Here is a 14,572-nt window from a genome sequence, read left to right on the forward strand (position 1 = left end):
AGAGTCATACTCGGCCAAAGATTGTCAACCCAGCGACAGCTGCATCAACCGAAAGTTTTTTTCCCCAGGAAAGAACTATCGCCTACAGTCGAGATGTTACAACAACAACAAAACCTCTAGTCCAGGACTATTCATGAGTATTTGCAGTCTATTGCCTGGCTTAGTCCTTGCATAGATAAAAAGAGGTCTAACCACAGAACCACGTAATCTGGTCCGTGAGAATGAGTTGCGGTTAAAAACAGATGTAAGCTAAAGTCAATATTTCAGGATAAGTTCGGTGCTGTTGCCGAAACAACAGATACCCCACAGAGGAGTGACTGTGTGTGTAAGCGTTGGAAATGAGTTGGTATTAATTGTATATGGTACGGGATGAAAGTGGGGTACAGCGAGCCTCACCCCACCCGTCTACCTATAATGAATGTGTCGTACATATTTCTCCTATGCATGTGTCGGATAAATGAGTTGTGTGCTGGGTTGTCTGATGATGGATGAAAGGTATCATATACAAATAATACCATTGAATTTTCCTTCCTTGTCCAGATATGTTCAGAGTATACTATGTTCATATCAGAATTTCCACAGTGTGTCCCTGTGGGTAAGAACAAAGCCCTCGGCTTATTTGATGGATTCGTACTTCGGTCTACCGGTTACGTCTCTAGTTGCTGTTGCCAAATCAACAGAGGACATCCCATCTGCGTGGTTGTAAGCGGAAGTGATTTTTAACATCTCGGAAGTTAAGCAACAGGGCAGCAATGGTCAGAGATTAGATAGCTCAAGTACTTGAGCAAAGTGCTTGTACATGGACCGGCTCAATCCATGTAAAAACATGCAACATGTAATGGGGCAGTGGTGAGTTGTTTACTTTTTACTCACCCAGTGGTTGAAAAAGTACCACCGTGTGATAAGGCAACACGTAAAGCACTTCGACGTTCATTTACCAAATGGTCACCTTTCACCATACAACCTGCAATTTGTGTTTTCTGGAAATGTGTTTATTTCAATACAAATGGTATTACAAATTTCAATATTGCAAATGTCAAATGTTTACACTTTATATAAAAGTGTTTAAATCAAGTTAACAAAAAATTTCCTTTAAACAATAGCTTCGACCATTTGTTGTCTCCCAATTTGGATTTCGGTTTTTTTAAATCTTTTGATTTTTATATTATTTTTTATACTAAAACTCATAATCATTGATTTTTATTATAATGACAGATAAATGGCCTTTTTTAAACAAATAAGTATATTGTTAGTATAAGCAAATTTAACAATACAATTAAAATAACAAAATTGATTTTTGATTAAACCATAAAACTGATAAACTTATTGATCATAAATAACAAATTAAAATTTATACAAAATACCAATATTAAATAACAATATTTATGGAAGCAACAATCAAAGCAATAATTTAAAATCAAAAAAAAAGAAGGCAAAAAAAATACAAAAAATAAAACAAAAAGCCATGAAAAAAAATTTAATGAACTCAAATCAAAATACTAAATACAAACTCACACACTCGAATTTTTATAATGACAATAGTCAACGCCCCTAAAAGCAGACAACAAAACAAAAGAAATCAAAATAATAATAAGAAAATATATACAAAAAACTCAAATATAAAGGTGAGGAATGACAAAAAAAATAAAACAATCCCTCTGTCAAAACCCTGCAATTAGGAGAGTCAAAAAATGAAAAAATGCTTATTCTATAGATTACTAGTAATGAGTTAAATAACTACTTCCTAAAGATTAGTACATAAAAGCAATTGACATTTCAATTGTCGGCAGTTTTTGTCAAATTTTCAATTAATTAAACCTTTGGAAATTTTTGAAAAAAAAGAAAAAAATGCTTATTCTACAGATTACTTCCTAAAGATTAGTACATAAAAGCAGAATCTAAATTGGCAATTGACATTTCAGTTGCCGGCAGTTTTTGTCAAATTTTCAATTAATTAAACCTTTGGAAATTTTTGAAAAACTGCTGGGTGTCTTAAGGGAGTTATAAATTTCTAAAATAATTCCAAAAATAAAAAATCATAATGTTAAATCAAAGAATATAAAATATTAAATTAACACACTGTACTTGTTTAAACAACACAAATTTAAACCAATAAAAACTCAATGATTACATAACCAGCAAAAACTTTCAATACCAGATAAGAAATTAAAATGCTAAAACAATAGCATTTTTAATCATTACTTTTACACGGCGATGTCATTGGAGGCAAGTACTTAAAACAATCGCATAGAAATAATTAGAAAAATCAGTCAATATAAATTGTGTAAAGAAAACTATATGTATCTCCATAAAGGATCAGACCATTGAATTAAAACGTATTTTTATAACACATTAACAATAAAACATTATTAAAGTACTTCTATGTAATCAGAACGAAATGAAGAAGTCATTAAAAGTTATGTTAATAGTGTAGTAGTTACTATGGCAAGTCATTACCAAGTTTTTGCTGGGTATACTTACACATAAATAATAATAAAAAATAAGTTTAAAAAAAGTTGTACAACAAGATGAACAAAATAAACATAAATCATAAAATTTATAACCGTAAAGTTGACAGCGCCGCCGCAACCACAAAATATATTAAAAAAAAGACAGCGATTTTTTATTAATCATATATTGTTTATAACGATTTAATATATCTTGCAGATGTGAGATGCATCAGAATTATATTTGAAAAATTGTGTTTCGTTTTTTTTATAAACAAAACAGAGCTGAACAGATCATGGAATGTAGTGGGTGTTGTGGCCAGTAATATTTGTCTGAAAATGGATCAAAGTGTTAAATACCTAAAACTTGCATTGTTGCTTCTAAAATATGATAACTTTATATAATGAATGAATGCTTAGGAAGAGTTTAGGTTTGTTCTGCGAAGATTTGAATGTCTTCGAGTAGAAGCAAGCAAACTTGATACAATTTTATTCAATTTCGAAAGTCCTAATCAAGTGTATCATTAGAGATGCAGTCTTCGGAATCCGTTGATTTGGATGGATCTCAACTTGGGAAAGGGGTGTTTGATCTACATATGTAAGTATAAACACAGATACAGAGGTCAGCATTAGGCCGTGGAGTAGTTCAATATGTAAACTGTATTATAATAAAGTTAACGCAAACAACAATGGAATTATGTCGATATCACGAAGTATTAACCGAGAAGAGAAAGAGAAGCCTTCTTAGAATGAACATGTCTGAAGTATAAGAATACATATATGTATAAGAATACATATATGTATCTATCTATCTATCTATCTATCTATCTATCTATCTATCATCTACCTACCTACCTACCTACCTACCTATCTATCTATCTATCTATCTATCTATCTATCTATCTATCTATCTATCTATCTATCTATCTATCTATCTATCTATCTATCTATCTATCTATCTATCTATCTATCTATCTATCTATCTATCTATCTTTTGTAAACATCTTTTCAGATTTTTTTCTAGAGAACACCACTCATTCTTCATAGTTTATTTTTAAAAATTCTTTCTCATGCATTCCAGTTAGTACATTACAGAAACTTTAAACAAATAAAAAACGTAAAAAGCAATGAAACTTATCATAATATAATTGTAAATTTTAACAATCAAAAGTATAAGGAAGTTTTAATAAAACCTAAAAAAAACACATAAAAATACTTATGCATTCTTAATAAAGGCAAAAAAGTTGTAACACAAAAAATTAAATAAAAACAAAAGCAATAAGATCTTGATCATCATGATCAGTTTGTACTTTTTAAGATACAAAGATATGAGAAAAGATATGAAATACTTATAGCAAGTATGAGAAAAACTACAAAATTATTAATATGATGGCGCTTGTTTAATAATTTCATAAATACGCTAACAAAAACAGAAAATGCAAGTTTGTATTATTCCATATCAAAGATATGGTCAACTTTTTTTTAGTACAAACTAAAACAACTTCAATCTTCACATATTTAAAGTTTTACCTTGTAAATCTTGCAAATAAATAAAAACAAAAAACTTATTTAAGTTGGAAATTCTAAACTTTGTGACAACAGTAGCATTGAAAATGATAGTATCTTCTCACAAAAGCAACAAAAAAAAACTATCATAATAAAAACAAAAACAGAAATCATAAGATGAGTATAACGTTGGTGATATGGTTGCAACAGTTGCTGGTAGTTGGTGGCGATGACGATGGCTTAATGTTGCTGCTTATAGTGTGTGCTTATGCAGCATAATAATATAAAGATCTGTTTTGTTTTCTTAGATGATCATTACAATTATCATGTAAACTTTTGTCGTCATCTTTCAAGCATTTTTTCTTTAAATGGTAACACATTTTTTTCATTTGGTATTTGTTTTTTGTTCTTCGTATTTATATAGTTGCGCTTTCTTAATGTTTATTTTATAATGCCTTATTTTAAATGTGTTTTTTGCTTTGTTTCTTTTTTTAAAGTTTAAGTTTCATTTTCATGTTGATTGTGAGTTTTTGTCTTTATTTTAGATTTTATAGGATATTCATGATGATATTGGTTTAAGAAGAAAAAACTAAACACCAAAAAATCCTGAGAACAAAAACAACATCAAGAGCCAGTGTACATAAAAAGAAATCTTGTACAAATAAGCTTTCAAAACGCTACGCATCTAATTTGTGATGGCACATCTTGATAAGCTTTTTGCAACATATCGTATTTTTCATGATTTTATTTACAATCTTTTTTTTAACTCTTTGTTTTTTTGTCCGAAATTTTCAGGTTGGTAAAAGAATCATTTGTACTTTTATTGGTTCAGTCGAGCGGTCCCCAATGAAACCAATCGATACCTACTTTTAACAAATTTGATTAGATTCATTAGTGATACATTCACAGTCCAAACAATAAGAGAGAGTTGGAAAAAATATATCTCAATCATGCCTTTTTGTAGAAAATTTCCTACGAAATATAGTATCACAAGATTTTTTTGATTTAGGGGACATTACGATAATGAAGTTAATAATGCAATACAATAGTGATAGATTCGGATTTCAGTCTGAAGAAGAGAGCAAGCCAGAGGTAATCTTAGACAGTCAAAGATTTGGAATGATTCGAAATCAAGCGTATTAGATTACTGAGCTTAAACGGTGATCCATTATATTTAATATCAATGGAATAGATTTGAAACGTTACCTATTTTGAAATGTTCACGAAACAAGGTACTATCATATATCCGTTGAACAAATCACGTAGCTTACGCTCAGCAGCGGCTTAGCCCTATGCTATGTGACGAACATTGACCACAAAATTAATGCAACAATTTTTTGTCGTATGTCCATTTCTTTTCACATATTTGATAAGTCGTTTTAGAAAATCAGTTTCTTTCTCTTATGTTGCATTTACACGGTTGTCATATATTACAATGTTGTCAGAGAAATATTTAGAAAATGTCTAACAACCATGAGAACTTAAAATTTTTGTCTAGCAACGTTGCCAGAGAAATTATAAAACAATAATATTGTCAGACATCTGACAATTGTATAAACAATGTAATGTGCCATTGCAGATCATTGTAAGATAATTATCAGACAAAGATTTTATTGTCAGATATGCCATTTTTTACAATAAACAATTATAGAAAATAATTTCTATTGACAACACTGTACATTAAAAGAACTTAAGCGGCTAAAATAGGATCTGCCAACTTTTGTCATACAACAAGCTGACAACAATGTGAATTTGGCAAATTTATTATATGACACTTATCTGGTCATGAAATTCTAATGTTTTCTTTACGGACTATTTAAGGAACGTGAGCAGCTTAAATAGAATCACTTAACTTTTGCCACTGTACAATCTGACAAAAGTGCGAAATGACAATTTTTGTTGGCAGATAAATTTATTGTCTGACAATAGTTTTGTAATGACATTGTAAGGTTTTCTTTACGGACAGTTTAACTTATGCAAACATTTTTTTATTGTTAGTACATACAACTTTGTATGATCTTACAACTGTGTATACATAACAAATAATTTAATTTATAAAGTGACATGTTTAAAGAAACTTCTTCTTACAGCGTGATCTGATAAAGAACTAACAAAATAACTGCGAACTAAATATTTTCCGTATAGTTAGTTTCAGATTCGATGTGACATATTTATTTTACTATGTTTCAGTTCATTTCAAACTTGGCAAGGTTTAAAAATTATGTGATTTGTACAATCAACATACAACGTGACAACGTGATACACGGTTGTCAGATCTTACAATGTTGTCAGTAAAATGTTAAAGAAATGCGTAACAATCGTCTGAACTTACAATTTTTCTTTTGCAACTTTGTCAGAAAAATCATACTGACAATATTGGCAAACAAAGAAGTAGTAAGTTTACACTGTTATAAGACATTTTTCTGTACGTTTGACTGTCAACGTTGTAAGATCTAACAACTGTGTATGCATAGCATAAGTATTGTATTAAGTTAATTTTAGATTGTGACCTCCCGTGTTTAGCGTTCTGGTCAGGTAGACCGAAAATGGCTGGGTTCCAATATCACCTCAGGCTCTGGTTACGAAACGCACATAAGGCCCCAAAACGAAAGTAGTCATTGTGCGATTTAATGCTTATACATCCTCCTTTCAAACTAACTAGTTTCAGATTCTATGTTATCTGGTAATATTCTTCTGCTACTACCTTTCTATACAATCTTTACTATAGGTCTCTCTTTGAGATGATATTTGGCATATATAGCCTATTTTCTTTTCCTAGGCAGTTGAGAAATTGCTATAGTTAAGGCGTATATCTTGGACTATTTATTATCATTTTGTGGTATTTGAAGGCGTAATCATAATCGTTATTAAGTATAGTCAAGTTCTTGAGGTCTTCAAACTAAATGATCTGTTATATCTTTAAAAATTTGGTCGTAGTCAAGTAAATTGCTACACAGGTTCTTCAAACAATATTTTAATGTTGATTGCTTATAAATTTATGGCATCAAGGGGAAAGGAACATAATTTTTGTAGATCTTCCATGTTTTCTCGATTTCCATTACAGTGAAGTTCCTTGGAAATGGGTATTGGCAAGTAAGAACTTTTCAAATAGTTTTAACACATAAAACTTTACATTCCTTTAAAACTCTGCGATGTTTTAAGAAAAAAAGGAGTAGTTAAATGCCTGATAGTTTCCTCGTTAGTTACTAAGCATAAATGTGTTCACAATTTTTTTTTATTATTATTATTTTGGTGTAGGTTTCCTCGATTTTTTGTTGCTGTGGTAGTTTGCAGTTGTTTTTTTTTTCTATATTTTTTGCATTCTACAATACCATAAACTTTACATTTTTAGTTTTGCTATAATGTGCGTGTTCTTTATGGTTTGTATTTCTTTTTCTTTTCAATCATGAATTATTAATTTGCAGCATTAAAACTAACTAACCAACCATGTGTTGCCTTAAAAGGATGCAACATTTTTTTCTTATTTAGTTGTTTTTTTCATCTGTGTTAGTTTACCTATCAGATTCACTGTCATATTCTTCATAATTGTTTTTAGCAAAAATTTTATTACATTTATAGTCTTTTTTTAATATGATAATTTTGTATGTGTGTGTTGCATAAGAAAATTCTCAGGCTTAGTTTTTATTAAGAAACAAGTATGAATGTATAGTCGGGCGTAGCCGACCATATGATACCCTACACCAGTCAGTATGTATGTTAAAAATGGGGATTATTTAAAAAAATAAAGCATTTTGTTTGTTTTTTTTAACTTTATTTCGGAATGTTTTTACTTTTTTTGGCAAAAAAAAGAGATTTCTTTAAGAGGGCCCAAAGGGGAGTGGGCAAAATATGGCCCTATCCTTAAAAATGTTGGTAGGGGGAGTTAAGTCTTCTTCAATATTATTTATGTAGAAATTAAAAGTGTTATTAGTGTTTGTAAGTGAATTTTGACCCTTAAGTCATTTTCTGAAGGGGAGTTAGTATGGGGGATAGGGTCAAATGAAGCCCGATCATTACAAAAATCGGTAGTGTCATTTAGAGTTCTATAAAATTAACTTTTGTCGACTTTTGTTAACATAATAGATCATTTAAGTTAATTATTAGCCAAAAGGCCCTATTTGGGGGGGGGGTACGGTTGTATGGGGGATAGTCGAAATAATGGACCGCTTTTAACCATTTTCAATAGGCTTCGTCCTTGGGCCAAAAGAAGCGTGTGTGCCAAACTTCATCCAATTATCTTGTTTACATGGACAGCCAGCCAAACGAACGGACGGACGGACGGACATAGCTTAATCGACTCAGAAAATGATTCTAAGCCGATTGGTATACTTTAAGGTGGGTATAGGACGAATATTTTTGTATGTTACAAACATCAGCACAAACCCAATATACCCTCCCCACTAAAGTGGTGTAGGGTATAAAAATGTTGTGGATTTTTAAGGATTTTTTTTTTAACAATTGATTTTTCTTAAATAATTAATCGTACTGTTGTTAATACTTAATGTTATGTTTAAAAAATGATCAATGATGGCTTTTTTTAAAAAGATCATTTAAAATGATTGAAAATGTTATAAAAATAAGGAAAGTTGATAAACGATCCTCAATTTAGGGATTACATATTTTTCAAAATCGCTTTCATTCCATTTTGATGTGATGACTACAGAGAACCATTTGATTTGAAATACGTTGCGTATGAGTAATATTTTTAAAATTGAAACTTAATTTTATAAAAGGTTTATTAAAGAAAAATTCTTTACGAAATTTGATTTATAAATCGTTTCTTTATTTTAGATTTTATAAGATATTCATGATGATATTGGTTTAAGAAGAAAAAACTAAACACGAAAAAAATCCTGAGAACAAATGATTTATAAATCGTTTATAAAATAAAATAGTCTTTATGAATAAGTGGATAAATCTTTTTCACTATATTATGAGTCATTTAAAAATATAAAAAAATATATATTTTCTAACCAACACACCTGAATAATATCTATATATTTATATAAATAATTAAGCAATTTATACACATTAAAATATTCATATTTTTTTTTAATTTAAAAGAAAACAAAATATGTCAAATCATTTAATTAAAATCATGATTAATGATTTCACACATATTTCAAATATTTTTTTTTATATTTTTATTATATCTCTTATTTTATAAGAAATGCGTTTAAATAACCGACATAAATGCGTCATATTTGTACAAAACTAGTACAACATTTCAAATATTATGAGATTATAATACAATTTGTTTTTTTCTTTTGTAGAATATATTATTACAAAAAAAAATATAAATAAAACTTTATTTTAAAAAAGACAACAAAGTTCTTTTTTTAATATTTTTTTTTAATAAACTTAATAAATATAAAGTTTTATTTATTGTCATTAAAGATTAAAAGATTTTTTTATATAAAAAATAAATAAATTTATGAAATTTATTAAATAAACAAATAAAAAATAAATTTATGAAATTTATTAAATAAACAAATAAAAAAAATAAATTTCACCTTGAATTTAGATGTTTCAAAAGATTTTTCTCATAAAAATTCTTTGTTTGCTAATTGTGAAAATTTTTATTGCAAAAATATATATGTGGAGGTAACTGACTGTCTGTGCTCATAAAAAAATAAGTAAAAACCTTTGATCTTGGAAATTTTTTCTTAAGGAAATTTAAATTAATTTCGAATAGGTGTTTTTAAATTTTCCTATATACAATATTAAAATATAATTTTTATGTCTAGGAAATGAGTTATTTGTGCACAAAATATGTATATTAAAACTACCGTGGTCTATTTTTCAGGAGGAATACCTTTAAAACAATGCGTTTTAATGTACTAAACAAGAAAAAATTAAAAAAAAATTTTTTTGAAAATATCCTCAGTTCCCTACCAGTGATTGAAAATATTGAGGGGGTTATTTTGTAAATCCCTTCCCCTAACTTCACGTAAATTTTCCTATAAATTGTTTTTGTATTTTCAAAAATTTGTAAGAAAATATTTTTAACGCAAGGTGAAGATTTTTTCAAAATAAGGGGGTTGATCTCAGTATTATATGTTCGAAAAAAAATTGCTGCAATCTTTTTGACTTGGGTGTCAAAAATTTCGCAATTTTGAGCTTATTGCGGGAAAAGTAATTCAAATTTTAGTTAGTGTATTTCTGGTCCGCAAAACGCCTTTTATTTTATTATAAGGGCACATACATTTCAAAAATTCTGAAACGGACTTAACCAATACATTTTTGAAATATTTTTCTGTACGAGCAACCCACTACAAATCATATTGTAGATCAAAAATATTCTGCAAAATTTTTAGAATTAATTTTGCCGTAATCAGCTCAAAATTGTAGAATTTAAAAAAAATCGAAAAAAATTTAAATATTTTATTTTTAAAAATTACACTGAGGTCAGAATTTTAATTTTATGATAGGAAACTGATCAATTCATTCAAAAAAAAAACTATATTTTATTTTTAGAACATTAATACGCATCGATTGGGTGGTATTCCTACATGAAATTCTTAAAAAGCTGTTCTCCGGGATCCTCTAATGTATATTAGAAAATTTGAAAATTTTATTCAAATTTTGATGCATAAGAGATCATATCTGTAATCCGGTCAAAAAACTAAAGCAAAATGTATTGCAATAATTGCCGCAGTATTGAAAAACTTCCATTTGCCTTCTATATAAAAAACGCGTTTATTAAAAGTGGGTTTCACATATCAACGTTTGCTTATAGAGGGGTGATTTAAATACTTTTTTCATAAATTACACTTCAATTCTAATTTAAAATATGACATGGTTTCGGAATAAAATTTTATGGATTTCTGGTTTGATTATGAGCCAATTTGTTGAAACAAGCGCGTAAAACGACATGATGCAATATTTTAGAAGTATATACTATAAAGTAGCCATTATTTCATGATTCAGAATTGTTGTCCTAATGAAAGATGCAAGATCAGCGTAAGCCTACAAACGTACAAATAAGGAAGACTTCAAAACATAAAATTTATGTTTTTATTTTAAGTCTTTGTTAATTTTCATATTACATTTACAATTGTCTTCTTCATTTTTATAAAACATGCATTGTTTTGATAAAAAAAAAAACAGTGACATCTTCTATTGTTTTGTATGGCAACACTGCTAAGTTTAAACTTGTACTGAAAAACATCAAAGCCAATTAACCTCAGATTAAATTCATTTTCAGATTAACTAATTTGATTATTATTTGGCACTTACTCGCCAACTCAAAAACCCGCTCTTAGGCTTAGATTAAGTTTCAGTAATTTAAGTGTCTTTTCTTTCCAAACTTCTAAACAGGAAATTATTTCAGAAAGAAAATATCTGTTTATCGTGTCTTTTTGTATTATATAGCCTTTTTTCTTAAAATATTGAAATAATTAGTTTTTTTTTCATGAAAGTATAGTTTCAATAAAAACAAAAGTGCCGAATCTGCTTGCTGCCGCACCTTGACAGAAAACATTACGTGCGTTTTTTTTTCTTATGCCATTTGTGATTCATTATAAATTGACGGATGTTTTAGCTGTAAACATCTGGATCAAGGATCTGTTAGCTAGTATTTTTTTGCATTATGTAGACTTATTTTTATATTTACTGTTAAGCGGTTTCCTTCAAGGGACTTTTGTCCTACGGCAGCTAAATTTTAAATGTATGTATCATGTACTATTTGAGCCTTATGTTACGGTTTTGGTTAGCTTTCTCCTAGGAGATTTTCTATTTTGTCAATTTTGTTTAATTTATCAACTATTTGCATGCTGTATTATAGGACCAATTTAACTTTAAGATGTTCATTTATTGTAAACGTTTACTAAAAGTTCTTCAGTGGAAGTTAATTTACACAAAAGGTTTTCACTCTGACATAAAATGCAATAAAATATACAAATTCGGATTATAAATACAGTGGATTACAGTGAAATTGGTCCAGTTCTCTAGCGTAAAAATACTAATTAAACACTAAAAATATTATAAAAAAGTTGACAAATAATATTAATAATATTAAGAACCTACTTATTTTACATAATTTTTGTTAGAACATTTCGTGTTTTCGTTTTAATATTTTTATTTTTTGCCCCAAATTTTCAATAATGTTGAGATGATGTAACTGTGGAGGTTGATTATATAGCAACCATTCTCTGACAATTCCTGCTAAATGTTTGGGATAATTGTGTCCTCATTTAATGATTTCAAAATATTAAGAGCTTCAGTACATTGCTTAAGATTGTTTTTTTTTTATATCTAAATATTGATATTACTCAATATTCTATTCAATAAAATACAACAAGCATCGAACAAGCATCTCAAACCATCCCATACTCTCTCCCTTGTTTTATTGTTGATGCAAATTGCTTGAATTCATCTTTTAATTTGAGTTTTTTCCAAACGTTTTCAGCTATTTAATCAACCAATTTGGGTCACCCCTGGTCACCGAGAGTCCAGATGACTAGCTATTTTAATATTTGCTTGTCCTACGAAGTAGTCAATCGTGACTCTATAGATTACGAAGAGACAGCAAAAGACTTAAGTTTATTCTTTAAGGCTCCAATCTCTCGTTTACAAAGAAGACACAAAAGTGACGATTACCTTCAACCTCGTTTAGAAAGAGTACTTCTGTGACGAAAAACGAAATATGTAGACTCTTTGTCGAACTGCCGGCGTATTATTGTGGACCATTTACACAGTCCAGGTGACTAGCTATTTTAACATTTGTTTGTCCTACGAAGAAGTCAATCGTCACCCTATAGATTACGAAGAGGCAGTAAAAGGCTTATGTTTGTTTTTGAAGTCTCCAATCTCTCGTTTACAAAGGGGACACTAAAGTGACGATTATCATCACCCTCGATTACAAAGAGTACTTCCGTGACGAACAACTAAATAGAGTCAAGACTAATAGAGTAAGAAGTAAATGCAAATCACTGACTATTTTAAATGCTTTGACTCTTTGTCGAACTGCCGGTAGTGTTGTGGACCATTTGCACTGTGGTGTTAATTTGTGTCTTATTTTATTTAAAGAAAATTTTTGTATTAAGATTATTGATTTCTTCGAACTGTGATAATTAATATTATTAATTGAATATTTTTCACACTCGAATTCAAGTCCCAGTTGGGGATAAGTTGTTTACCAAATTGTAATGATATTTTTAAATTATAAGAATATTGAAAATTTCGGAAATAACAGCCCGCTATGGCTCCTCATCATCAATTTTCTTGTGTCATATGATAGGTATGTCACACTTGTTTAAAAATATTAACAATTTAACAAAATTTGTGTAATAACATTTTGATGAATTTGATTGTAAAACTATTTTTTTAAACAAATTTAATATTATTTTTAAGTTTTTAACCACCCACCTGTGAAGCCGACGGATAGCCGCCATATCCAAATTGTGTATAAGCAGCCATTTTTTTTAATTTTATATTAAAATATTGCACTTTTATAATAAAAAATAAGGTTTTTTTCTTTTTTGTTTATTAATTTAAATTCAAAATCTTTCTTTTTCAGTTTACACTGTCATGGGTAATTTCTTCATTGGTATGTTTGTGTAACACAATCCTTTGTTTATTATTATTTATCAAAACAGCACCTTTTATTTGGTTTCTTACTTTTCTTGTATAAATTTATTACCAAAAGGTCAACATCATACTATCAGCAAACCAACAATAACAAACATATTGGTCAAGAAAAAAAATTGCATGCCTCGATACGAACACACAAAATATTTTTGCACTTCAAACAAACACGTTTGTTGGTTTGAGTATAGTTGAACTCCAACCAACAAAACAACAAAGTCTACAACAAACACAATACAAATATTCAAAAAAAAAAGAAAAATATTGTCAAATTCACGTAAATTTTCAAGTTGTTATTACACTGTGTTTTTCAACACACAAAACAAATAAGAAAAATTGTATTGGAGGTTCATCCGTTAAATAATGAAACTTCGTTGTTCAACGCTAACAGGTCAAACACAAACTCTGTTTTGGTTTCAAACGTACAAGGTTACAACACACTCACACACAACTATAGTTTGACGTTTGTTGGATTCTTTTTTTTTTTTGCTTTTTCACTTTTTTCTTGTAATATTTTTAAGGTTTATGTGATATTTTTTTTGTATTTTGCTATTAGAAGGCCTTTTTTTCAAATAAGAAATTCCCGTACAGAATTTAGCGAAAATTCCTTTAGACGCACGTTTTTTCTTACAGCAGAGAAATGTTTATTTAAACGTCAACCTATTGTTTTAGGCTTCTGCGCACTAACGATGTTAATCAAAAGACCGTCCAACATGAACTGGTTGCATTGTCTTAACAAACCTAATGAAAATTCCATTAAACAGCAGCACAGCATTTAAAAAGACAACAACAACAATAATGTGATATAAAGAAAAAAAGGTAATAAAATACCAATTGTTTATAGAGCTTACTCTTTCTTAGCTTTTTCTTTAAATACCAAGTGCTAGAAAGAGTAAGTTGTATAAATAAACAATAAAATTCTAATAAGACTCTTTTAATTGCATGGAATACAAAAGAGAAAACATGTTTATGTTTCTCCTTGTTAAGTTTAGGCAAGAAAAAAACTCCTCCCTTTTGATATTATAAACACA

At 28.9% G+C, this 14,572-nt stretch overlaps 1 protein-coding gene across 3 annotated transcripts in view; it reads right to left on the reverse strand.

The window, feature by feature from the left end:
- Positions 1 to 14,256, reverse strand: part of LOC111689222 (homeobox protein araucan-like) — a 44,695-nt gene extending 30,439 nt beyond the window's left edge. For all 3 annotated transcript variants that reach the window (XM_046952034.1, XM_046952033.1, XM_046952032.1), the window contains exon 1: positions 13,323 to 14,256. In XM_046952034.1, coding sequence (XP_046807990.1) covers positions 13,323 to 13,373 — 51 coding nt within the window. In that variant the 5' untranslated portion in view covers positions 13,374 to 14,256. The remainder of the gene's footprint in view (positions 1 to 13,322) is intronic.
- Positions 14,257 to 14,572: the final 316 nt, after the last annotated feature.

This window comes from Lucilia cuprina, chromosome 5, assembly GCF_022045245.1.
Source record: "Lucilia cuprina isolate Lc7/37 chromosome 5, ASM2204524v1, whole genome shotgun sequence".
Classification (NCBI taxonomy): Eukaryota; Metazoa; Arthropoda; class Insecta; order Diptera; family Calliphoridae; genus Lucilia; species Lucilia cuprina.